Source organism: Lemur catta, chromosome 1 (assembly GCF_020740605.2).
Source record: "Lemur catta isolate mLemCat1 chromosome 1, mLemCat1.pri, whole genome shotgun sequence".
NCBI lineage: Eukaryota > Metazoa > Chordata > Mammalia > Primates > Lemuridae > Lemur > Lemur catta.
In genome coordinates this window covers 87,390,412-87,416,824 of record NC_059128.1, presented here as the reverse complement: position 1 = coordinate 87,416,824, position 26,413 = coordinate 87,390,412, and the positions used below count along the sequence as shown (strand labels likewise).

General features: G+C 37.3%; 1 protein-coding gene across 1 annotated transcript in view; it reads left to right on the top strand.

The window, feature by feature from the left end:
* The first annotated feature begins 507 nt into the window (after positions 1–507).
* PRTG (protogenin) overlaps positions 508–26,413 on the top strand; it is a 125,231-nt gene continuing 99,325 nt past the window's right edge. The window contains exons 1-2 of the mRNA XM_045555414.1: positions 508–650; positions 2,828–3,130. Of these exons, the coding sequence (XP_045411370.1) occupies positions 557–650; positions 2,828–3,130 (397 nt within the window). The 5' untranslated portion in view covers positions 508–556. The remainder of the gene's footprint in view (positions 651–2,827; positions 3,131–26,413) is intronic.

Below are 26,413 nucleotides of genomic sequence, written 5' to 3'. Positions count from 1 at the left end.
CGGGAGAGGGGCCCAGGGGGCTGGCTGGGCCGGGAAGCTCGGTCTTTGTGGCTCCGTCCCGGACGGCGGCGCGGAGGCAGAGGGGGCGGAGACCCTCAGCCAGGGCTTGACCCCCAGGTGCATTGTCCGGCGGGGCCCGTCCCCTCCCCCCGGGGCCGCGACCCGGCTGCCACTGGACCCCCTCCCAGCGTCTCCCTCCGCCAGGCGCGCCGACCTCCCGGTCCCCAGACCAGGGGCCAGATGTAGAAAGTAGTCCCAGGCCGGCAGCCGCGGCGCTGTCCACTCCGCCACCCCCGCCCTCTCCAGCCGCCGCCTCACTCCGCCCCCAGCCGGACTCTCAGGCCCCCAGCCTCGCGCGAGCGGGTGTCCGAGCACCGGCCTCGCCGCCACCAGAGACCAGCCGCCGGCCGTGCTGCGCCGCCCCACGCCGGTGCCGGAGCGGGAAGCCCAGGCTGCGCGCGTCCAGCCGCCGCGCAGGGAGCGCCCGGAGGCGGGGGCCGGCAGGCGGACGGCGGCTGCGGGGCGGCCGGGGAGCATGCCCGCGCGGCGCCGCTGAATGGCGCCTTCTCTGCGACCCCTCGCCCGGTGGCGGCCGCCAGGGATGCTGCTCGGCGCGCTCCTGCTCCTGCCGCTCCTCGGCCCGGTTCCAGGTGGGCGCGCTTTCTTCCGCGTTTCTTTTACGGCTGTGGGGTGGGAGCCGGCGCGAGTGGGATGGGGAAAGATGAAACGGTGTGTGTGGGGGGGTGGCGGCGGGGTTCTGCGTGGTGGCACTGACCACCGGTCCCTGCGCTCTCCCCGCGGCCCGTCTGGAGCCGCTTGCTGGCTGAAAGCACAAGTTGCCCGCAGGCTCTGCGGGCGCGCTGGCTCGGCTGGGGGGGAGCCTCTCCCAGCGCACGCCCCTCTCCGCCGCGCGCCTTGGGCTGTAAGGTTCTGGTGGCCGCTGTCCACTCTCATCCTTCCCTTCTCGCGCCATTGTCCGGGCTCCGGCCGCGTCCCCGCCTCCGCCTCCAGCCGGGGTTCTGCGCAGCCCGCCCGCCGGGGCCGCCGCGGCCGCACGTGGCTTTATTTATATTGTTTCCTTAGTGGCTGCCTCGCCGCGCAGGGGGCGCCGCTGTTCCGCGCGGCTTCCTGTGTTTGCAGTGGGGGTTCCCCCACTTTTTAGGGCTGCGGGAGGGAATGGGCGAACTCATAAACCAGGTCAGCACCACTAATGCACCCAGTTCCCCGGATCCAGATAGAGCGAGGAGATGGGAGGGTGCAACTGGAAACAGAAATGGGTTGGAATTTGCGTGGCCAATTTGTGCCCCAGAGGAGGAGGAAGAGAAGTGCCCAAAGCTAGGAAGGAAGGTGTCTAAATAAGATGTATTTCCTGCAGCTAGGTATTTTGGGGCAGGGCTTGAGGTGTGTACGGATCTGAAGGTTCCTCCAAACTCCAGATTAGCCTTGCACAAACTTGGATGAACTCATTTTTTCTCCCTTGCAACCGTATTGGTTTCCTCAGATAAAAGTGTAAAATGAACGGGCGTGGGGGAAGGCGGGTAGGAGAGGTGATTGGTAGGATAGGTTATTTCATTTGCTTACAGGTTACAAACTCCTGACTTTCGTTTTTCTTGGAGGGGTTAGTTCTGTTAGCATGAGAAAAGGATCAAAGTCAGATGTGGCTCAGAAACACAATGGGCGCCTTCCGGAGCGTTCGGCGCAGCGCGGGGCTGTTAGGGTGGCTCGCGCCGCCCTGGGCATATATTAGGGGACGTCGAGAGCCCGGAAGCGTGAGGATTCCTAGGACCTGCCTTGATGAGAAACAGAGAAATTATCTCTAGGTATTTGTAATCATGGATTCAAAACGATCAGAAGATGAAACCGTCCCCTCCCCCGTCCCCCATTCTCTATTCGGCCCCAATCAATATGCAAGACTTAGCCAGCCTTGGCGCTAAATGCAGGAGGTGACCGACTACTAGCTAGTCATCGGATGCTTTATACTTGCGAGGCCAGAGGCAATGTGTAAGCTTAGGATAAAGCCTTTCCTCTGCTCTGATAAAAATGTGTATTGGTTGATTAAGCAATCTCCTATCCCTATTAGACAGTAAGGACCAATTAGTCACGCATTTTTTTCCAACAGTTGGTAATTCTAAAAAAGTGAAACAAAAGTTTCCTAATCCGATCACCCACTGAGTACAAGCAGCAAGAGTTACCAACTTTTCAAAGTCTATTGTTTGTCCTTTAAATACCTAGCTTGCTCTGCAGAAATTAAGTAAATGGATTTCTTTCAAGAAGAGAAGACTGAGTTTCTGCTGTAAAAGGGCATATAGAAAAATGCAAACTTGTTATTTGTCACAAAAGATAAATGCACTTCCCAAAGGAGTAGGTGCCAAGAGTTCCAAAAACACTTCAAGGGACAAGGAAATAAACTTGCTTGTTCACAGAGTTGGAGTTTGGCTAATGATTTCTTGTAAAATTAGACTTTTACGACTTACTCTGTTCAAGATCTTTTTGACAAGCCTGTAAAAGTAGCAGACAGCTTGTGCTCATGAGTTTTCCTGATGATTTTGAAACTTTAGCAAGGAACTTCAGAACAGAATTCTTACAAGGTATAGAAGTTATTGAAATCTTCCCTATTCTTTTAGTGTAGATGTCATAAAAGGTGATTTCTCTGACTTGTTGAACAGATTTGCTGAAATTTAGGTTGGTTTATTAAGGTATTTGTAAGTTAACTAATATGATTTGTTAAACTTTGCTTTATTATACCCTGAATATGTGTTTTAAATGGTTTTAAGAAATGATTTTGTACCTGTAATTCTGGATATGCCTTTCTTCTTTTTCCTTATAGGAGTGTGGTGCTTTAGCGAACTGTTTTTTATAAAAGAACCACAGGATGTAACTGTCACAAGAAAGGACCCAGTCGTTTTAGATTGCCAGGCTCACGGAGAAGTTCCTATTAAGGTCACATGGTTGAAAAATGGAGCAAAAGTATCTGAAAATAAACGGATCCAGGTTCTTTTTAATGGCTCTTTATACATCAGTGAGATGGAAGGCAGGCGAGGAGAGCAATCCGATGAAGGATTTTATCAGTGCTTGGCAATGAACAAATATGGAGCCATTCTTAGTCAAAAAGCTCATCTTACCTTATCAAGTAAGTGTTTAAGTTCTTGGCTGTTGACGTTTTTCATTGCTACATTTTGATGATTTCTTGATTTATTAATATAACTCTAAAAATCATACATATGTTAAGAATTTTACTGGAGACAATAGTTGATGCTAACTAAGGCATGCAGGGGAAACTGAGAAAAATACATATATAAATTCAAATGAGTGATCACGAACAGAAGTCCAATTAGGTTTAGAATGCCAAGTAAAATAAAACCTGTAGAGGTGGCTTTATGTAAATTCTAAGTGTTTCACACTATAAGAATTGTATGTAGACGTTTTACCAACACAACAAAAGTTATTCGAAAATCTTATCTTTTGGAAATTAGTAATTAAGTGAGAACAATCAGAAGCAAATCTTTCTGCTTTGTAGATGGGCCTGTGAGTGCTAAATCTTTCTTATAGTTCAACTTCCATTTCTCTGACTGCTTTTAGATCACCCATGTTGCCTTTTAATTGTAAGAGAGGGCATTGGTCAGTAACTTTCAAGCCTTTGAAGTATTCCTAGTCTTTTCCTGCTGGGAGGGAAAGAGATTAAGGTCATTTCCATATCATGCTTAATGGACTTAAATCAGATTTGCTTATTTTCCCCCCACTTATCATAAAGTTTGCTATCTAATGATTTCTTTTGTATTAACAACCCCATCAGTTCAACTGTTTGTCCAAGTGATCCATTGCTTGGCGGTTGATAACTTTTGAGTGTAAAGATAGGCCTAGGACAGGCAGGGAACTCCTTGTTCCCACTGAGACTTTCCACCTCTTCAGGTGATCAAACAGGCAGCACTCAGGAGTACAATAGACTGTATCTTGAAAAACAAAACTGTATCTTAAAAATAGTTTTACAGGCATTCTAGCCACATGCTTTTGTTAATCCAGGAAAGATAGATTTTGCGCTATATTTGCAAATTGATCATTTACAAAGTGAACAATAGGAAGGAGGAGTTCTTGAGATAAAGGGTTAATCTTTGGGAAATAGCTTCCTCGAGGTCAACACAATTGAAATTTGGGAAACTATTGGCAGGAATTTCCTGGGTGATTTTAACTATTGTTAATAGTTCATTGCCATATTTATACCACCCTTATATTAGTAATTTATTTCATTACTCTAAAATAAGATTAACTGTAGAAAACAAATTGCGAGTAAAGATATTTTTGTATTGACGTGTCAGAAAATTAGAAAAGTTTCCAGTTGTAGCCCTCCTCCCACCCCTGACAAAGACTAGAATAAACCTGAGAGGAGTTCTGATAAACTTTTTTTCTTGCTGCTATAATCATTGGCTAATAATCATTTTTTTCATGGAGTAACAGTTTTCTCTACAATACCATCTTCAAAATAACGTGCTTTTATGCTTAGGTTCTATTCATTTAACTTTTTTCTAATGTAAAATTGTTCTATGGAGTTGTAATTTTTCCACCTTTTCAGGTTTATAGACTCTTGTGTTTTGTTTTCATACCCAGAACTGTAACTTGTATTATTTCTCAGGGGTAGAGTAGGGAGTGGAACGGGGTGGATAGCCTATGAAAAGATGAAGCATTTGTTATGACCACACGTTGTTTCCAGGACCTCCTGAGAAGCCTGACAGAATTCTAGAGCTCCCAGAAACACTTTTGAAAACACCCAGAGCTTTCTAACTTCATAAATAAAATCTGAATGGTGTGATAGGTGTAACAAACAAATGTTAGTACTGGCTTTCTAAATATCTTTAGATTTTTGTATCTTTATAAATATTATCCTCAATAATAAATTATTTAATTACTTGTGAAGTATTTTGAAGGCTACTGTGATGAAGTGGTTTTCATATTTTTTTAAGTAGTAAAACTTTCCAGTGGAACTATGTAGAACATTGCTTTGCTGTTAAATACCAACTGTAATCAGTTTGGGACCACATCCTTTATATGTGCACATTTTATTTAACCCTAAAGAGGTATTTTGCTAGGAAAATCTGTTCAGTATTACGGATTTAAAAGAAGAAATACATAGTGGGTTTAGATTTTGCTTGAGAAATATGGAATTTCTTAGAGATTTTGAATTACATAATTAGTTATGATATCTAAGAAACAATGTCCCATGGTGGAGGCTCATATCACTTTATCCTGTGTTCAGGGTAAAGATGTTATACATATTAAAGAGGAAGAGACTAGGCATTAAATGGACATTCTGTTTTTTTTTCTTTACAGCTAGTTCTCTTCTATTTATAACAGCAGGGTGCAAATATGTTCTTTTTCTTAGTCAAAGATTTTGTCAGCAAGCGTATCGTTTGGTTCATAAATGTAATAATACAGCACCTGGAAATCTAAAACTTTAACATGTGCAAGTTTTAGATTTTTAACACACAGGCAATCAAGTCTTGGTTTCTAAACATAGGAACTAGAAGCTGAAAGTTGCACTCTAGGCAAGAATTCCATTATTCATGTGTAAATTAGGAATTCACAGGGTTAAAAGGTTAGAAACTGGCCAGGATGAGGTTTACCCTTGTGATAAAGAGCAGATGACCCTCATTCATTGGCCAAAGCTTTCATGTAGCTCTTCTGCAAAGTTAGTTATTGCCATGAATTGTTCTTGAGGAATGCAGAAATTCAAATGTGAACAGGCCTTTCCTTAAGTGTCACTATGGAGCCTTATCTCCCAAGCACATCAGAGCAGGGCTGCAGGGACAAGGTTCCTCCCCAAAGGCCTGGAGGCTTTGCTTTCCTGTTGTTCATCCAAGCACAAAAGAATTCATCTAACTTGGTTTTGCTAAGGCATCCCATTTTTAAAAGAAAGTATAGGGTTAAAGTAATATTTAGCTTTAAGAAAAGGTAATCCTTTTTATTGATAGCCATTTTAGGTGTTTTACAATTTCATGTCATTAGAATAGAAAGGGGAGTGATGTGGGAGGCCCTCTTCCCAGTTGTATACAAGAGAAGGTTAAACTGTTTCCTATACATTTCAATATTTTTAAATTTCGGCAAATCAAATTTTCACTTTCGTAGGCACTAAATCTTTGTTATGTAAACAATTTAATAAAATTTTAGGGATAAGAAATAATCTATGGACGTCTTGACATCTCTTGCATTCTTAATGTTGAAATAAGTAAGATAAATTTCATAGGAAAGCATTAGTGTGGTAAAACGGTCTCATATTTCAACAAGTTTAAATTAAGATAAGAGACATTTGAGAGAAGTGAAGGAGGAGGCGGGTTGTGTTCTGTGATGTGTAAAAGACTGGCTGTAAGCTAGTGATTGAACAGGAAGCTAGTTGTTTATTTCCTTTCCATAAAAGGTGGAAATTGAAGTCTTAGGAGAGAGGGAAAAAGAACATAAAGCTGGCTTATATTTCTTAGGTTTTCCAGGCCTGTTCACTGCGAAAAATAATTTCTTATATGAGCATTTGTAGCTGGAAGGGCATAGGAATTATTGTAACTTTAGGATTTTTTCCCTAAAAATTTGAGGTTAATTTTGACATCAGTAAAGTTGTTTAGAGGGTGTATTTCTGTAACTTTAAGTAGCAATAGTCATGTCCTTTACAAGACTGTAGGTCTTTCATGAATAAAATGTTTATTACGTCAGTTTAAATTAAGATGAAGTTTGAGGGTTTTTTGTGGGATTAATGAAAACTGTTGTGGGTGTGGTTTGTATCTTAAAGAGTAATGCATAAATTATAATCTGAAATTGATCTTGAAATGTGAAGTTAAAATATATTAAAAACATTTAAAGAGTGATTTTTTTTTCTTAAAAAAAAAGGGGGTGTGGTACATTGAAAAGAGAACAATAAGAACTATGAGACTATAGCCTAGATTTTAGATTTTATTAATGATCCTGGACCCCAAATAGGCAAGATTTTGCGACATTGTTTTATTGAGAGTTGTAGATGCAGGAAAGGACAGAGTCTCTTACCTGTGTGCGTGTTCACTTTGAGTTAGCAGTTACCTGTCCTAATTCAAGAGAGCCAGCACATAAGTAGAAGTAATTTGATCTTGGAAAAAATAAGACTGACAGAACTGAGGTATTTAGAGAGATCAATCTGCCAGCACTGTAGATAAGGCTCAATTGATGCTTTCTAGGATCCAAGAAAAATCACCTTTAAAAAGAGGAGGTGTGGTTCAAAAGTATATGTTTCACTTAAAATTGATCATCTTGAAGTTGCATAAATAAAGTCAAGGAAGTAAAAGTTTCATATATAATTCTACATTACAAGGCTTGTTTACAATGATACTTGGTCCTTAAAGTCTGTTTACTTAAAGTCTGTTTATCAGGTGCCTGATAATCTCTGGGCAATGGAACCAGTTTTTCTCACTTTGCACTTGACTAGTGAGGATCATTTCTCATTTTCAGAAACTCGTAATACTATCTTACTCTTTTAAAAAGTTTTTGGATTTTTGTTTTTTAGCAAAGTACGGTCCAAGGAGGGCTGGAATTATAATTTCCTTTGAGATGTGTATATTTAATAAATGTATGTATTTATTTCTCTCCAGCTTCTTAATGGAATTTTGAAAGGCTATTAGGTATGACTCCTTTTGGTCAGCTATCTCTGATTATTCCAAAAAAAGGGTCTCATTCACAGCAGTTGTTTGCCCAGGGATTTGTTGTCATTGCTTCCAAATTTAACAGCTGGGCCTATTGATGAAGTCCAGAGTAATTTAAAAGAATAGCAAAAACCAAATCTTTAAAGCAGGACTTAGGTTAAAGGGATATTTTAGCTAATAAGTAAAATGCACTAGAGGTTACTTTTTTGAAAACCATGAAATTCTTGACAAAACTACAGTTTTGAGAGATGATTTTTATCTCTCATGAACAGGGTTGCTCAATTGGGATTGATAACTTAAAGCTTTTAAACTGATCATTACTATTTATGTGAAAAATAATAATGTTTCAGGCATTTTGTTGAGGATCCGTCTTGAATTTTAAAAACAGCTATGATTATTGAGATGTTTTTTAAAAAATCGTGAAAATTGCCCTCCAAATTCAGTTTTCATTGTCAGTCAAGACCATTTTAATACTTTTGAGAGTTTACAGTGTCCAGACTCTATGAAATCATTTTTCACTCATCATTTAAATCTTGGTAAACAAGAAAGGAAGAGGAAGATACAGTTGGAATCATTGAAGTAATATTTGCAGTTGCCCTAACTTGGTACTCTGCACAGAGTGAGCTCACAGTAAGCAGTTGACAATGGAGATGTACAAAAAAGGTAAAAATGTATCAAATGACCTTCAGCAGCAATAATTCCGAAGCTAAGTGAACTGCTGTAGGAATATGTATGCAGAGGATAAAGGCATCATCCTCACAAAAGTCTCTGACACTAATCTGACAAATACTTTCCTGACTTTTACATTCCTTGTGTTTTTTTTTAACCTCGGATTCTCAGAAACTGCTTTTGATGAGCATTTAAAAGCCAAATTCTTATGGACTAAGCAGAAAGCATGAATTAAAAATGTTTTCTCAGTTTCTTGAGGGTTTGCCCTTTCCTCGTGTGTGTGTGTGTGTGTGTGTGTGTGTGTGTGTGTTTTTATATATATATGCACACACACATAAATGTATAGACATTTTATAGCTTTAGCATTAGTGGTGGCTAGAATAATCAAGTGGCTGGTGACTGTTGGAGAACGCAGTAGTTGTTTAGGGCTCTGGTTTCAAACTTGTATCCTCACTGAGTTTAGTCCTTAAAACTTAGGGAAAGAAATTTTTCTTTGTAAATTAACTTTATGAAACTGTAGTAAATCGTTGTTTATCCAGAACAGTGTGACAGTTTTTTTTCTTTAATGGTGCTGCTTTATACAGACTACTTTAGATAAATCATATTCTTTTGGAATAATCCTCCAAAATAGCCCTTTTATTGTTTTGTAGTCTTTTAGTACCTCTTAGAATGTAATTCACTCATCTTTCACTGGTAGAGTGAAAGATCTTCCACTCTACCAATATTTACAAAAAAAAAAAAACCATATTTCTAGCTATGGGTTAGATTTCTTAGGGTTTCTCAGCCTTGGTGGAATTGACATTTTGGGCCAGATAATTCCTTGTTGTGGGGCTGTCGTATGCATTGTATGAAGTGTAGCAACATCCCTGGCCTCTACCTACCAAATGCCAGTAGCACCCTCTCCCAGTTGTGACAGCCAAAAAATGTCTACAGTCATCCCTGATTGAGAACCACTAATTTTTCTGAAAGTAGTAGAAAACTTCTTTCCAAGTGATAGTGGGTCATTAGTTACTTTAACTGTTTCTATCTTATCCTTGACATTCTACTTTTTTTGGTGGTAGCAATGCTAAATTTATTGATTGGAGAACTATTTACTATTTTTAAATATTGTGAAGGAAACTTAATGAAAAAAAAATTGTGTTCAGCCCAGGCTCAATGGCTCACACCTGTAATCCTAGCACTCTGGGAGGCCTAGGCAGGAAGATTGCTTGAGCTCAGGAGTTTGAGACCAGCCTGAGCCAAGAGTGAGACCCCATCTCAAAAAAAATAGAAAAATTGGCTGGGTGTAGTAGCTCATGCCTATAGTCCCAGCTACTTGGGAGGCTGAGGTAGGAGGATCGCTTAAGGCCAGGAGGTTGACGTTGTAGTGAGCTATGTTGATGCCACTGCACTCTAGCCTGGGGGATAGAGCCAGACCGACTTAAAAAAAAAAAAAATGTGTTCAGGTCATTGTCTAAGTTGAAGTGATAGTGCTTCTCCTTTCCTTTTTCACACACACAGTACATTGGAAACTGCTATTAAGAGTTAACCCTTTGTAGGTCCATTCATTCTGATTTTGATACTTTAGATCTTAGGGATAACTAGTTAGAGAATAAATGTACATTTCATTAACCTTGTTAACTCATAACCTTTTATTTTCTTAATGCGATGGATACCATAGTTGATAGGAGAAATCTCCATGTGTGGCAGATGTTAAACAGAATCTATTGTGGTATTTTGCATGGGGAGGAGGAAAACTATATGGCTTTAATAGGCCACAGAATAGCATTTACTATGTAGTAGGTGGCTTGTTAGGTGAATAGATAAGAGGAATCTTTTCAGCTAATTCAGCAGTACCATCACCGCTTGTTTTGGCTAGAAGCACTTTAACTTCCTGCAGATTATGATGTAAAGATGGTAGAATCTTGAGAGGGCATCAAGGGGTGAGTAAAGGAAAAAGAATTAGATGCTACAGTATGTTAACCACACATAAGAAGGTGCAGGCAAAATTTTGAGTGGTTATTTTTGAAATACTTGTTTTACATTATTTATTAGTGGTGGGTAGGGATTTTACAGTATGCATTTTCCCCAAGCTACCACTTTTTGTGCATGCTTCAGTCTTGGTTAGCTATATATGCCAATAAAAGTTACTGCTCTTGCTTCATGTAGTTGGTTACCTGTAGAGGCCAGTAGTCACTGGTGGCCCAAGCGGCAAGTTGAGATGGATGAAGGAAGAAATAGAGTCTTCTCATGAGGGGCTCTAGTCCTGAGCAAGGCTGCTTGAATATTTGGCACCATGTATTCTACTCCAGAAGGTACTTGGAGTAGAACAAATGATCAGTTAGTTTAAAATCCACCTTTTTCTTGCAGCTAAGGAACATTCTGCTATATAAAAGTAGTATTTATGTTAAGATAGAGTTAATGTTCTTGACATATTTTCTTTATGAAAGCTGACAAGCTTTAATATCTGGTAAATATTTTTAGTGCTGCCATATTGTTTATTAAGTTGCTGGAAGCTCTGCTGGAAAAGTGGAGAGAATGACAAAGAGGCAAAAGAACCAAGCATTGGTGCATTTTCCCTTCCTGATGACTTGTATGACTTTAGAGAAATCGCTCAATAATTCTAATCCTTAGTTATCATATGTTATGTAAGTATCTGGAGGAAAAAGGGTGGGCAGATGTTGAGCAGCATATTACCCTGATTTTTTGTAATTCTGTTATTATAGTTCTAAGTAAGTGGTCAATAAATATTTACTTTATAAGATTGAGTCCAATTACATTGCAAGAGAACCATTGAAGTCACTGAGAAAAAATTAAAATAGCTTGGGTATTATTTAACTTACCTTTTAGGACCTCCTCATACAGAGGAGATCTGAAACCAATACTGATAATTAGGACTACTACTACTATTTTTTTTTTTTTTTTGAGACAGGATCTCACTCTGTCACCTGGGCTAGAGCGCACTGGCGTCTTCATAGCTCACTGCAGCCTCAAACTCCTGGGCTCAAGCTATCCTCCTGCCTTGGCGTCCCAAGTAGCTGGGATGACAGGCACACACCACCACGCTTGGCTAATTTTTCTATTTTTTGTAGAGACAAAGTCTTGCTCTTGCTCAGGCTGGTCTCCAACTCTAGGCCTCAAGCATTCCTCCCACCTCAGCCTCCCAGAGTGCTAGGATTAAAAACGAGAGTCACTGGGCCTAATCAGAACTAGTACTATTTTTAAGAGTATAGAAAAATAAATTACTTTGTCTGGGATTGAATAGTTCAGAATGGTTATGCTGCTTTGGTGGTTGACACAGTGTATGAGAAGTATAACTTTAAAAATACAGTCATGCGTCACATAACAACATTTCAGTCAATGACTGACCACATATATGACAGTGGTCACATAAGATTATACTGTATTTTTACTGTACCTTGTCTCTGTTTAGATATGTTTAGATAAACAAATACTTACTATTGTGCTACAGTTGCCTGCAGTATTCAGTACAGTAATGTGCCATACAGGTTTGTAGCCTAGAAGCAATAGGTTATATAGCCTCGGTGTGCAGTTGGCTCTATCATCTAGGTCTGTATGTATACTCTGTGATGTTCACATAAAGATGAAATCGCCTAATGATGCATTTCTCAGACCATATCTTCATTAAGTGATGCATGACTGTATGTGTCTGGTTCTGTTAATAATTAATAGTGTATTCTGATGTTTATTGACTCAGTATTTAAAAAAATACAGTTCTGACTTCATCGTGGGAGTTTTGCTATGTATTAGTGTTTTAAGAGAAGTAGATTATGCTGGCTCCCCACCCTCACCAGTTGCTATTAAGAATAAGGTTTAATTTCTCTCTCAGCTTTCAAACTGAATTAGCTTGAGTCCCTGTGATTGGATTTAAAGTACCTCAGATTAAAATATTGACCTCAAGTGGATATATAATAGGAAAAAAATGCTTTGATGTTGGTATTACCATTTTTTGAAAGAACGGATCACAGCTTTTCTGAAGTAATTTTACCAGTTAAATGTTTACTCTTTTCTCAATAAAAAGAATTAACTTTTTATATGTTTAAGAAGCTACACTCATGCTCTAACTTAGTAATGCTTTTAACATAATTTAAATTGCAGAACCAACTTCATTAAACCAATAGGATCACCAGAAGTTACCAAAAGGATTATTAAGAGCTATCTCACTGAGGGAATATGATTTCTTCAAAGCCTGCAAATGTTCTTACCTCGATGATTTGCCAGATTTTAAAAAATCTGTGATAATACATGCAAGGAAGTATACAGATAGAAGATGCTTTGTGAAATTAAAGTTTAATTTTCATTAATTTAAAGTCCATCAGATGTGGAGAAAATATTACTGCTTAGCAAACAGCAAAAATTATAAGTGTGTCCACAGTCAGCCAATAAAGATGTGACCAGTTTCTTAACATACTGGAATTGATTTTACCATTTTTTATCAGGACAGAAAGAAGCTGACAATCAGTTTTTCCCTGTTAAGCAGCTTTCAGTAGAGAATGAAATTGGGGAAGAAAATGAAATAAGAGAGACAAAGAAAATATATTATTTTCCACTTACCTCCAAATATTTAGACTTGTTAAGATACTGGCAATGAGCATTTTGAAGAGAGAGACTTGAAATTCTCTAAAACTTATCCTGGAGTCAGAAGAGGATCCTTATTGCCAGCTTTAACTTGCAGTGTCATCATTACCTCCCATACCATGAGTAAAGATCACATTTGTAGTCTTCGAAATTTCTATTTTGCAAATAAGGAATATGAAGGTGAGAGGGAGATTAAGTACCTTTCTCAAGGACACAACTACTAGATCTAGAACCAGAACTTAGGTTTTCTGATTATAGTCATGAATTTGCAACGCGTAAATAAGCTTTTCCTCTCTGTGTTGTGTGAAAATGTATCTTTCTGTATTCAAATTATATCATCAAATCCAGAATATGGAAAAGAGAATGGTAACAGAACTGACATTGAAATTAAAGACATTTCTTAACTTCTTAATCTTTTAAAAAAATATGACTATTTCGTTTTTATGCAACTCATCCTTTACTGCTGTACTTGTATGAGGTTTTTTGTTGATGCAGTAAATAGGTGATTTTTGAATAAATTGCTAATGTGTTTCTATTTTTGTCCTTTAACGCTTCATGGAATTTCTTGTGTATATCCTCCATGTGTGGAGATTGAACACCAGTCCTTTTGGAGGTTAAGCATTTGTTGATATATCTGTCCAAATTGAAGTTTGATCTAAAGCAGTGATTTACAATGTGGTTTTGAAGAATCACCAATGGAGTGGGGCTTTTTTGTAGTTAAAAGGTTGAGTTTTAAGTAAATGTCATTATTATTATTGCATGGGAAAAGAGCATAGTGACTGCCTATGTCTGCTGTGGAAATGTTTCTTGGAAAAATAACAGCTTTACTGAGATATAATTCACATATCACAGAGTTAACCCTTTTAAAGTTTACAATTCAGTGGGTTTTGTGCATCTAACATGGCTAATTCCAGAACATTTTCATCACTCCAAAAAGAAACCTTGTGTCTATTAACAGTCATTCCCCCTTTTCCTCTCCCTATAGCAACCACTGGTCTACTTTCTGTCTCAATAGATTTGCTTGTTTTGAATATTCAATATAAACAAAATTATATAATATGTGGTCTTTGTGTGAAATTGGCACAGCATCTTTATGCTAAGCTAGTCTCATCGTTTATGTGGTCACTTATGCACATATCGCTTTCTTCTTAACTTGTTTGTTTGATTTTGTGAGCCTGTGTTTACCCTTGTGACCATGGCTCCAAAGTGAAAGTCCACTGCAAGTCCAGGCGAGCCTGCAGCAAAGAGAAAGGTGATTACAAGGGAAACGGAGGTAGAAATAATGAAGTGTTCGAGAAAGACCAGATACCATCATTCCTTGGGAAAGCATTAGACTTCAGTCACTCAACTATTGAAACAATTATAAAGTGAAAATAATGGAACTTGTAAAAGGCAGTGCTCCAATGAAAGCGTCAGTTGTTACTAAGCAGTGTAGTGGATTAATTATTTAAATGTAAAGGTTATTATTGATTTGGTTAGAAGATCAGAATAAGTGTAACACTCCTATTAGCTTAGCATTGATATAACATTAGTTGAGTGTTAACCTTTAATATTCTTTTTTGGAATTTCTCCCTTCTCCTATCTAAACTTTCTGTATAAGTTTGTTTTTATGTTCTGTTTGTTTGAGGTAAAAGAAAGTGCACTATAGTCTCTGTAACTTATAACAGTACAGGGGTACGATTATTATTGCAGTATTACACTGTATTATTATTATTACCACATGAGCAATTATTATTATTAATATTATTATCCTATATGTGCTGTTCATCAGGGATCTGAGTTACATACAAATCTGACCTGAAGATATTCTCAGGAATGTATCTCGTAATCAGGACCATCTATACTTCTTTCCTTTTTATGGCTAAATAAGATTCCATTGTATGGATATATCACGTTTTGTTTATCCATTCATCTGTTGGTGGACACTTGAGTTGTTTCCATCTGCAGTGAACGTTGGCATACAAATATCTATTTGAGTCCCTGTTTTTATTTCTTTGGGTAATAAAGAAATTAAGAAAGGAGTGGAATTGCTGGGTCATAAGATAATTCTACATTTAACTTTTTGAAGAGCCACCAAACTATTTTCCATGGTGACTGTACTGCTAGCAATGGGAGAGGGTTCTCGTATTTTGACTTCCCCGGCAACACTAGTTGTTTTCCTTTTATAAAAAATTATATCAACCTAGTATGTGTGAAGTGGTATTTCACTGTAGTTTTGGTTTTCATTTCCATAAAAGCTGGTGATGTTGACACCTTTTCATGTGCTTTTTGGCCATTTGTATATCTTTTTTGGAGAAATGGCAATTCTGCTCCTTTGCCCATTTTTTAATTGGCTTTTTGGTCTTCTTGTTGAGTTGTAGGTGTTCTTTGTATATTTTGGGTATTAAACCCTTATCAGATCTATGATTTGCAAATATTTTTTCCCATTCTGTATTTTATCTTTTCTTTATAATGTTCTTCGATGCATAAACATTTTTAGTTTTAATGAAGTCCAATTTATTTTTTTGATGCTTGCGCTTTTGGTGTCATATCTAAGAATCCATTGCCAAATCCAGTGGTAGGGGTTCAACTTCGTACTTTTGTATGTGGAAATCCAGTTATCCCTGCACCATTTTTTTTCCCCACTGAATGGTCTTGGCACCCTTGTTGAATTCAATTGTCCATAGATATATGGGGTTTATTTCTGGACTGTCAGTTCTAGTCCATTGGTCTATATGCCTATCTTTATGCCAATGCCTTACTATTTTGGCTATTACCACACTGTTGTAGCTTCTTAGTAAGTTTGTAAATCAGAAAATTTGAGTCTTCTTTGTTCTTCTTTCTTAAGACTGTTTTGGCTACTCAGGGCCCCTTGCAATTCCATATGACTTTGAAGATTGACTTTTCCATTTCTGCATAAAAGAATATTGGAATTTAGACAGGGATTGCATTGAATCTGTAGATCACTTCAGGTAGTATTGACATCTTAACAATATTAAGTCTTCCAGTCTAGTAATGGCATTCCTTTCCATTTATTTAAATCTTTGTTTTCTTTCAGTAATGTTTTATAGTTTTCAGTGTACAAGTCACAGGTCTTTCTTTCACCTTTCTGGTGAAGTTTATTTCTAGACGTTTTATTCTTTAAGTGCTATTGTAAATGAAATTGTTTTCTTAATTTCCTTTTCAGATAGTTTATTGCTGGTATATATAAACACAACCCTGCTTTATATGTGTTACTATTATATTCTTAATTCTTCTGAATTCATTTTTTAGCTCTGACAGCTTTCTTGTGGATTCTTTGGTATTTTCTATAAATAGGATCATATCATCTATGAATGATACAGTTTTACTTCTTTCACTCCAATTTGGATGCCTCTTATTTCTTTTACTTGTCTAATTGCTCTATCTAGGATTTTTAGTGCAATGTTGAATAGCAGTGATGAAAGCGGACATCATTGTCTTGTTCCTGATCATAGAGAAAAGCTTTCAGTTGTTCACCATTGAATATGATGTTAACTGTGAGTTTTTCATAAATGCCCTTTATCGTGCTGAGGAAATTTCCTTCTATTCCTGTTTTCTGAGTGTTTTTATTATGAAAGTATGTTGGATTTTTTCAGATGTCTTTTTTGCATCAATTGAGATAATCATATTTCTTTCATTTGTTCTATTAATGTGGTATATTACATTGATTTTCTTTTATCAAACCACTTTTGCATTCCTAGGATAAATTTTATTAGGTCAGTATAATCCTTTTGATATATTTTTGGGCTTGGTTTGTTAGTTTATTGGGATTCTGCATACATATTCATAGAGGATAATTTTCCTGTGATATCTGTCTGGCTCTGATGTTAAAGTTGTCCTCACAGAGTGAGCTAGTAAGTGTTCTCTACTATTCTATTTTGTGGAAGAGTTTGAGAAGTGTTGATATTAATTCTTACTTAAATTTTTTATAGAATTCACTTGTGATGTCATCTGGTTCTGGACTCTTTTGGGGAGGTTTTTGATTACTGATTTAATATCTTTACTTGTTATAGGCTTGTTTTAATTTTCTGTTTCTTCTTGAATCAGTTGAGGTAATTTGTGTGTTTTTTTTGAATTTCGTCTATGTTATCTAATTTGTTAGTGTGCAGTTCTTCACAGTATTCTCTTATCTTTTTAAATTTAAGGTCAGTAGTAATGTCATCACTTCTGATTTTAGTATTTGTGTCTTCTCTCTGTTTTTTCTTGGTCAGTCTAGCCAGAGCTCTGTCCATTTTGTTCATCTTTTTGAAGAACCAACTTTTGGTTTTGTTGATTCTCTCTGTTGCTTTTCTATTCTTTATTTCATTTATCTCTGCTCTAATTTTTATCATTTCCTTCTCTCTGCTAGTTTGGGTTTAGTTTTTACTTCTTTTCCTAGTTCCTCAACATGTAAAGTTATGTTATTGATTTTAGATCATTTTTCTTTTTAAATGTAAATATTTACAGCTGTCAGTTTCCCTCAGAGCACTGCTTCCACTGCATGCCATACGTTTTGGTATGTTATGTTTTCATTTGCCTCAGAGTATTTTCTAATTTTCTCTGTTTTCTTCACTGACTCATTGGTTAAGAGTGTATCATTTAATTTTCACATATATGTGAGTTTTCCAGTTTTCCTTCTGTGTTTTATTTTTAGTTTTATTCCATTATGGTTGGAGAATAAACTTTTTATGATTTTAATCTTTTAAAATTTATGGAGATTTGTTTTATGGGCTAACATATGTTCTATTCTGGAAAATATTTATGTTCACATGAGGAAAATAGATATTCTGTTGTTAGTGTGTCTTTATATGTCTGTTAGATCTGGTTAGTGTTCAGTCCTCTATTTCCCTGTTGATTTTTTTGTCTAAGATGTTATATCCATTTTTGAGTGTGTTGTATTGGAGTTTCTAACTGTTACTGTAAAACTGTCTGTTTCTCCTTTCAATTCTGTCAATGTTTGCTTGATATATTTTAGACCTCTACTGCTTAGGGAATACAAGTTTATAATTATTATATCTTTTTGATGAATTGATCTCTTTATTAGAGTTTAATGCCCCTTTGTCTCTCATGACAGATTTTGCTTAAAGTCTGTTTTTTCTGATAATGGTACAGCCACACCAACTCTCTTGGTTACCATTTGCATGGAATACTTCTTTCTATCCTTTCACTTTTAGCCTATTTGTATCTTTAGATCTAAAGTTAGTCTTTTGTGTACAGCATATAGTTAGATCGTGTGTTTTTTATAAGCCCTTTTTGCCAGCCTTTGCTTTTTTTTTTGAAGACAGTGTCTCCCTCTGTCACCCCGGCTAGAGTGCAATGGCATCATGATATCTCACTGCAACATCAAACTCCTGGGCTTAAGCAATCCTCCTGCCTCAGCCTCCCTAGTAGCTGGGAATACAGGCATGAGCCACCACGCCCAGCTAATTTTTCTATTTTTTTGTAGAGATGGGTTCTCACTCTTGCTCATGTTGGTCTCAAACTCTTGAGCTCAAGCGATCTTCCTGCCTAGGCCTCCCAGAGTGCTAGGATTACAAGCGTGAGCCACCATGCCTGGTCCAACCTTTGCTTTTTGTGTTATTTATTTATTTATTTCAGCTTATTATGGGGTACAAAAGTTCAGGTTATATTGGCCGGCGCGGTGGCTCATGCCTGTAATCCTAGCACTCTGGGAGGCCGAGACAGGTGGATCGCTCAAGGTCAGGAGTTTGAGACCACCCTCAGCAAGACTGAGACCCCGCCTCTACTAAAAAAAAAATAGAAAGAAATTATCTGGCCAACTAAAAATATATATAGAAAAAATTAGCCGGGCATGATGGCCCATACCTGTAGTCCCAGCTACTTGGGAGGCTGAGGCAGGAGGATTGCTTAAGCCCAGGAGTTTGAGGTTGCTGTGAGCTAGGCTGATGCCACGGCACTCACTCTAGCCCGGGCAAAAAAGCGAGACCCTGTCTCAAAAAAAAAAAAAAAAAGTTCAGGTTATATATATTGCCCATGTCCCGCCCATCCCCCCCGAGTCAGAGCTTCAAGCATGTCCATTCCCCAGACAGTGCGCATCGCACTCATCATGTGGGTATACCCTTATCCCCTCCCCCCACCCCCGAACCTTTGCTTTTTGATGGAGAGTTTAACCCATTTATATTTATTGTTGTTATTGAAAATGAATAACTTCTGTCATTTTATTATTTGTTTTCTGTATGTCTTAACATCTTTTTTGTCCCTTATTTCTACTATTACCATCTTATTTTGTGTTTAGTTGATTTTTTGTAGTCAATCATTTGACTCCCTTCTCGTTTCCTTTTGTGTATATTTTTTAGATATTTTCTTTGTGTTTACCATAGAAATTAAACTTATCCTAAATTTATAACAATCTAGTCTGAATTGATACCAACTTAACTTCAATAGCTGCAAAATTTGCATCTATACAGCTCAATTTCCCTTTTATATTATTGTCACATATTATACCTTTATACATGGTGTATGAATCACGATAGATTCATGATATTTTTATGTATTTGTCTTTTATATTATATAGGAAATAAAAAGTGGAGGTACAAACCAAAACTACAATATGAAAGGCTTTTATATTTGCCTACTATTGACATTTACCAGTGATCTTTATTTCTTCATATGATTTTGGGTATCTGTCCAGTGTCCTTTCCTTTTTAAAAAATTTTTTAATTATTATGAGTACATAATAATTGTATATCTTGGGTACATGTGAAGTTTTCATACAGGCACAATGTGAATTAGTCATATCAGGGTAATTGGGGTATCCATCACCTCAGGCATTTATCATTTCTTTGTGTTAGGAACATTCTAATTTCATTCTTTTGCTTATTTTAAAGTATACTGTAACTTATTGTTGGTTCTAGTCACTTTGTTGTGCTATCAGATATTGTTCATTCTATCTAGCTATCTAACTATATTTTTGTACCCGTTAACCACCCCTATTTTATCCCCCTCTCCCCACTATCCTTCCCACCCCATGGTAACCATCATTCTACCTTCTGTTGCCACGAGATCAGTTGTTTTTAATATTTAGCTCACATGTAGGATTGAGACCATGCAAGATTTGTCTTTCTGTGCTTGGCTTATTTCACTTAATGTTCTCCAGTCCCATCCATGTTGTTGCAAATGGCAGGATTTCATTCCTTTTTGTGGCTGTATAATATTCCATTGTATATATATGCCACAATTTCTTTATCCATTCATCCATTAATGGACACTTAGGTTGATTCTAAATCTTGACTATTGTGAATAGTGCTACAGTAAATATGGGAATGCAGATATCTTTTTCATATGCTGATTTCCCCTCCTTTGAATATATACCCAGCAGTGGGACTGCTGGGTCATATGGTAGTTCTCTTTAGTTTTTTGAGGAATCTCCATACTGTTGTCCATAGTGGTTGCAATAATTTACATTCCCACCAACAGTATACGAGGGTTCCCCTTTCTTCACACCTCACCAGCATTCGTTATTGCCTGTCTGTTTGATTAAAGCCATTTTAACTGAGGTGAGATGATAGCTCATTGTAGTTTTGATTTGCATTTCTCTGATAACTAATGATGTTGAACATTTTTTTTTATATACCTGTTGGCCATTTGTATGTCTTAATGTATGTATGACATTTTGAGAAATGTCTATTCAGATCCTTTGGCCATTTTTTTCATTAGATTATTTGATTTTTCTCTATTGAATAGCTGGAGCTCCTTATATAGTCTAGTCATTAATCCCTTGTCAGATGGGTAGTTTGCAAATATTTTCTCCTATACTGTGGTTTGTCTCTACACTTTATTGTTTCCTTTGCTGTGCAGAATTTTTTAGCTTGATGTGATCCCATTTGTCCAATTTTGCTTTGGTTGCCTGTGCTTTGGGGGTATTACTCAAGAAATCATCGTCCAGACCAATGTCCTGAAGCATTTCCCCAATGTTTTCTCTAGTAGTTTCCTGGTTTCAGGTCTTAGATTTTAAGTCTTTAATCTATTTTGATTTGATTTCTATATATGGTGAGGGATAAGGGTCTAGTTTCATTGTTATGCAGATGGTTATTCAGTTTTTCCCAGCACCATTTATTGAAGAGACTGTCCTTTCTCCAATGTATGTTCTTGACACCTTTGTTGAAGATACATTCACTATAGATGTGTGGATTTATTTCTGGGTTCTCTTTTGTGTTCCATTGATCTATGAGGATGTTTTTTTGCCAGTACCATGCTGCTTTGGTTACTACAGCTCTGTAGTATAATTTGAAGTCAGGTAATATGATTCCTCTGGTTTTGTTCGTTTTGCTCAGGATATCTTTGGCTATTCTGGGTCTTTTGTGGTTCTATGCAAATTTTAGGGTTTTTTTTTTTTCTATTTCTGTGAAGAATGTCATTAGTATTTTGATGGGATTGCATTGAATCTGTAGATTGCTTTGGATAGCATGGACATTTTAACAATATTGATTCTTCCAATCCATGAACATGGACTATCTTCCCATTTTTTTGTGTCGTCTTCAGTTTCTTTCATCAATGCTTTAGAGTTTTCATCATAGTGATTTTTCATTTCTGCAGTTAAGTTTATTCCTAGGTCTTTTATTTTGTTTGTAGGTATTGTAAATGGGATTACTTTTTTGGTTCTTTTTCAGATTGTTTATTGTTGGCATATAGAAATACTATTGATTTTTGTATGTTGTGTTTTTATCCTGTAATTTTACTGAATTTGTTTATTAGTTCTAATAGTTTTTTTGTGGAGTCTTTAGATTTCTCTAGATAAAAGACGTATCATCTGCAAACAAGGATAATTTGACTTCTTGCTTTCCAATTTGGATGCCTTTTCTTTCTTTCTCTTGTCTGATTGCTCTAGTTAGAATTTCTAGTACTATGTCGAATAACAGTGGTGAAAATGGGCTTCCTTGTCTTATTCCAGATCTTAGAGGAAAGGCTTTCAGCTTTTCCCCATTCAGTATGATGCTCACTGTGGGCCTGCCATATATGGCTTTTATTGTGTTGAGGTAAGTTCTTTCTATACCAAATTTTTGGAGAGTTTTTATTATGAAGAGGTGTTGAATTTTATTGAATGCTTTTTCAGCATCAATTGAAATGATCTTATGGTTTTTGTCCTTTGTTCTGTTGATATGATGTATCACATTGATTGATTAGCATATGTTGCATCCCTGGGATGAATCCCACTTGATCATGATGACTAATCTTTTTAATGTGTTGTTGGATTCAGTTTGCTAGTATTTGTTGAAGATTTTTACATCTGTGTTCATCAGAGATATTGTCCGATAGTTTTCTTTTTCTGTTGTATCTTTGGTTTCCATATCAGGGTGATACAGGCCTCATATAATGAGTTTGGGAATATTCCCTCCTCCTTGATTTTTTGGAATAGTTTAAGTAGACTTGGTATTAGTTCCTCTTTGAATGCTTGGTATAATTCAGCAGTGAAGCTGTCAGGTCCTGGGTTTTTCTTTGATGGGAGACTTTTTATTCTTGCTTCTATCTTGTTACTTGTTGCTGGTATATTCAAGTTTTGGATTTCCTCCTGCTTCAATTGGTAGGTTTTTTGTGTCTAGGAATTTATCCATTTCTTGTAGGTTTTCCAGTTTATTGGCATATAGTTGCTCATAGTAGTCTCTAATGATGCTTTGGATTTCTGCAGTATCAATTGTAATGTCTCCTTTTCCATCTCTGATTTTATTGCTTTGGGTCTTCTCTCTTTTTTTCTTAGTCTGGCTAGAGGTGTGTCAGTTTTGTTTGTCTTTTCAAAAAACCAACTTTTTATTTTGTTGATCTTTTGTGTTTTTGTTTTTCAATTTCATTTATTTCTGCTCTGATCTTTATTTATTTATTTATTTTTTTGAGACATAGTCTCACTCTGTCACCCGGCCACAGCACAGTGGTGTCATCATAGCTCACTGCAACCTCAAACTCCTTGGCTCAAGCAATCCTCCTGCCTCAGCCTCCTGAGTAGCTGGTATTACAGGCACCAGCTACCACGCCTAGCCAATTTTTCTATTTTTTTTGTAGATATGGGGTCTCACTCTTGCTCAGACTGGTCTTGAACTGCTCACTCACCTCAAGCAGTCTTCTTGCCATGGCCTCCCAGAGTGCTAGGATTATAGGCAAGAGCCACCATGGCTGTCTGATTATTATGTCTTCTACTAAATTTGGGCTTGGTTTGCTCTTGTATTTCTACTTCTTTGTGATGCATTGTTAGTTGTTTATTTGAAGTTTTTCTGTTTTTTTTTTTTTGATGTAGGCACCTGTTGCTATAAATCTTCCTCTTATTACTGCTCTTTCTGTATCCCATAGGTTTTGATATGTTGTGTTTTCATTTTCACTTGTTTCAAGAAATTTTTTAATTTCCTTCTTAATCTCTTCCTTGCCTCATCGGTCATTCGGGAGCATATTATTTAATTTCCATGTGTTTGTATAGTTTCCAGTATTCCTTGTTTGTTAATGATGTCTAGTTTTATTCCATTGTGGTCAGGGAAAATACTTGGTATGATTTCTATTTTTGTGAATTTTTTAAGACTTGTTTTGTGGCCTAACATATGGTCTATCCTTGAGAATGATCAGTGAGCTGAGGAGAAACGTGTATTCTGCAACTGTTGGATGAAATGTTCTGTAAACATCCATTAGGTCCATTTGGTCCATGGTGCAGATTAAGTCCAACATTTCTTTGTTGATTTTCTGTCTGTATGATCTGTCCAACACTGAAAGTAAAGTGTTGAGGTTTCCAATGATTATTGTATTGACATTTGTCTTTTTAGCTCTGATAATATTTGCTTTGTATATCTGTGTGCTCCAGTGTTGGGTGCATATATATGTAGAATTGTTATATCCTTCTGCTGAATTGACCCGTTTATTATTATATAATGACTTTCTTTGTCTCTTTTTATAGTTTTTGTCTTGAAATCTATTTTACCTGATAAAACTATAGCTACTCTTCCTCTTTTTTGGTTTCCGTTTGCATGAAATATCTTTTTCCGTACCTTTATTTTCAGTCTATGTATGCCTTTGTAGGTGAAGTGTGTTTCTTATAGACAACATATAGTTGGCTTTTTTTTTATCCATTCAGCCACTCTGTGTCTTTTGATTGGAGAGTTTAGTCCATTCACATTCAGTGTTGTTATTGATAGGTAAGGACTTACTACTGCCATGTTATTATTGGATTTCTGGTTGTTTTGTGGTCCTCTCTTCCTTCCTTCCTTCCTGTCTTCCTTTGTTAAAAAGTGATTTTAGTGTAGTGTAGTGTATTTTAATTTCTTGCTTTTTATTTTTTTGTGTGTCTGTTGTAGGTTTTTTGATTTGAGGTTACCATGAGGCTTGTAAAAAACAGTGTCCTTTCATTTCAACCTGAGGGATTCCCTTTAGTATTTTTGTAGAGCAGGTCAGTGGTAATGAGCTGCTTCAGCTTCTGTTTATCTGCGAATGTCTTAATTTTCACCTCATTTCTGAATGACTGTTTTGTAAGATGTAGAATTACTGCTTTACAGTTATTTTTCTTTTCATACTTTAAATACATTATTCCACTGTCTTTTGGCTTCCATTTCTGATGAGAAACGGCTGTTAATCTTATTTAGGCATAATAAGCATTTGAATCCTTTCCGTGTTGCTGTTTTCAGGCTTCTCTTTTTTGTCTTTGCCTTTCAACAGTTTGATTATAAATGTATTTTAGTGTGGGTCTCTCTTTGTTTATCCTACTTGGAGTTCATTGAGTTCTTGAGTGTGTAAACTCATTTCTTTTATCAAATTTGCAGTTTTCAGCCATTATTTCTTCAAATATTCTTTCTGCCCTTTTCTGTTTGTTTTTTCCTTCTGGAGTTCCCATGATACATATGTTGGTCTGCTTGATGGCGCCTCACCCACCTCTTAGAATCTCTTCACCCATTTTTTTTTCTTTCTTTTGACAGGTCATTATATTCTTCCCTTATGGTTTATTCTTTTGTCTTTTTTTTCATGTTTGAAAATATTTTAAATTCTTTTTTTTAACTTTTATATTTATTTATTTATTTTTATTTTTTATTTATTTCAGGATATTATGGGGGTACAAACATTTTGGTTACATGTTATGACTTTGCCACACCCAAACCATGATTTGGGGTGTGCCTTTTTCCCCCTACAACGCTCACCACATCCGTTAGTTATGAGTTATCTTACAATCTCCTTCAACTCTACTATTATCTTAAGTTCTTAAGGTGCCAATCTCCCCCTTTTCTGTGTCTTGCGGCAGATCGTTTCCATATGTGATTTGTAATTTTTTATTATGAACTCATCTGTGGCAAGACGTAATACAATCTTATATTGTGGATGTTTTGCTTTTGTGGTGTGCCCCAAGGTTTCAGTGGTTATAGACCAACTTTTGGGTTAATTCTTGGCTGCACTACATTGGTTATATAAATTTAGCATCCATACAAGTGCATGGTACAGGACAGGGGTTTTTGTTTGTCGAGGGAAATATTTTTTCTCATCCAAAATAGTCTCCTGATGTTAATCTTGCTGGTGGACTGAGTTTTTCTACTGACCCTTTCTCAAGTACTTCCAGGATCTCAGCTTCAGGTCTCAGTTAACTATATTGTGATGGAATAATGGAACAAAAGTACTTCCTCTTCCTAGAGGCCTCCAGTGCCTATAGTCACCTCTGAACCACTTCTAGACCACCATGGTCCAGGCCCAAATTTGCTGCTCGGACCTTGTCCTTAAAATTTTGTTGTTGGTGGTGGTGTTTTGAATATATTCTATGTGGCATTTCTATGTGGTGTTAGTGGGAAAGAACATCTGTGTTTACTCAGTCTACCAATTTGCAGGAATTGGAATGAGGATAGAGTCTTTCCAAATCTCTTCTGGAAATGACATGACTAATCTTTGAGGACTTGTTTCCCAACTTCACTTCTCTATTCCCGGCTGTCTTCATTTTAGTTTCCAGTATCCCTCCCTAGTATATTTCTGTCTTTCCTCCTTATCTCAGCCCAGTTCCAGTCATTGAGATTTTTCAGGGCCATTGATTGATACTCTCTTCTACTGCCAGAACACCCAAGAAAATGCTTGGCACATTGTAGACATTAAAAGACTAACTGGCTGATTAAGAATTCTTGTTTTTTTAAGTTTAGGCTTATTGTTTTTCTTAGCACAATCATTCATTTCTCCAACAAATACTTATTGAAAGCCTACTCTGCTAGGTCCTGAGAATGGCATAGTTAATAGAGTCTTTGACCTCAATGATAGGGTAAGTGGGAGAAAGGAGTACATAAATAATAATTATTAAAACAGCATAGTTGTGCAACAGTAGAGCATACCCCTGGTAGAGCTGCATACTTTTTATTTTGAAAAATTTCAGATCTACAGAAAAGTGGAAGGAATAGTATAATGAGCACTTGAATACCTTTTACCTGGATTCACGGCTGTTAATTAACATTTTGCCACATTGACTTCATTCCTCTCTTTTTCTCTAAAGAAGGGGGTTGTAGACATCACGACATACTTCCCATGCATCTTCAAGTCTGGAGGTGGGAGACAGGTAGGGAGAGATCCTGGTGGAGGTGATGCTT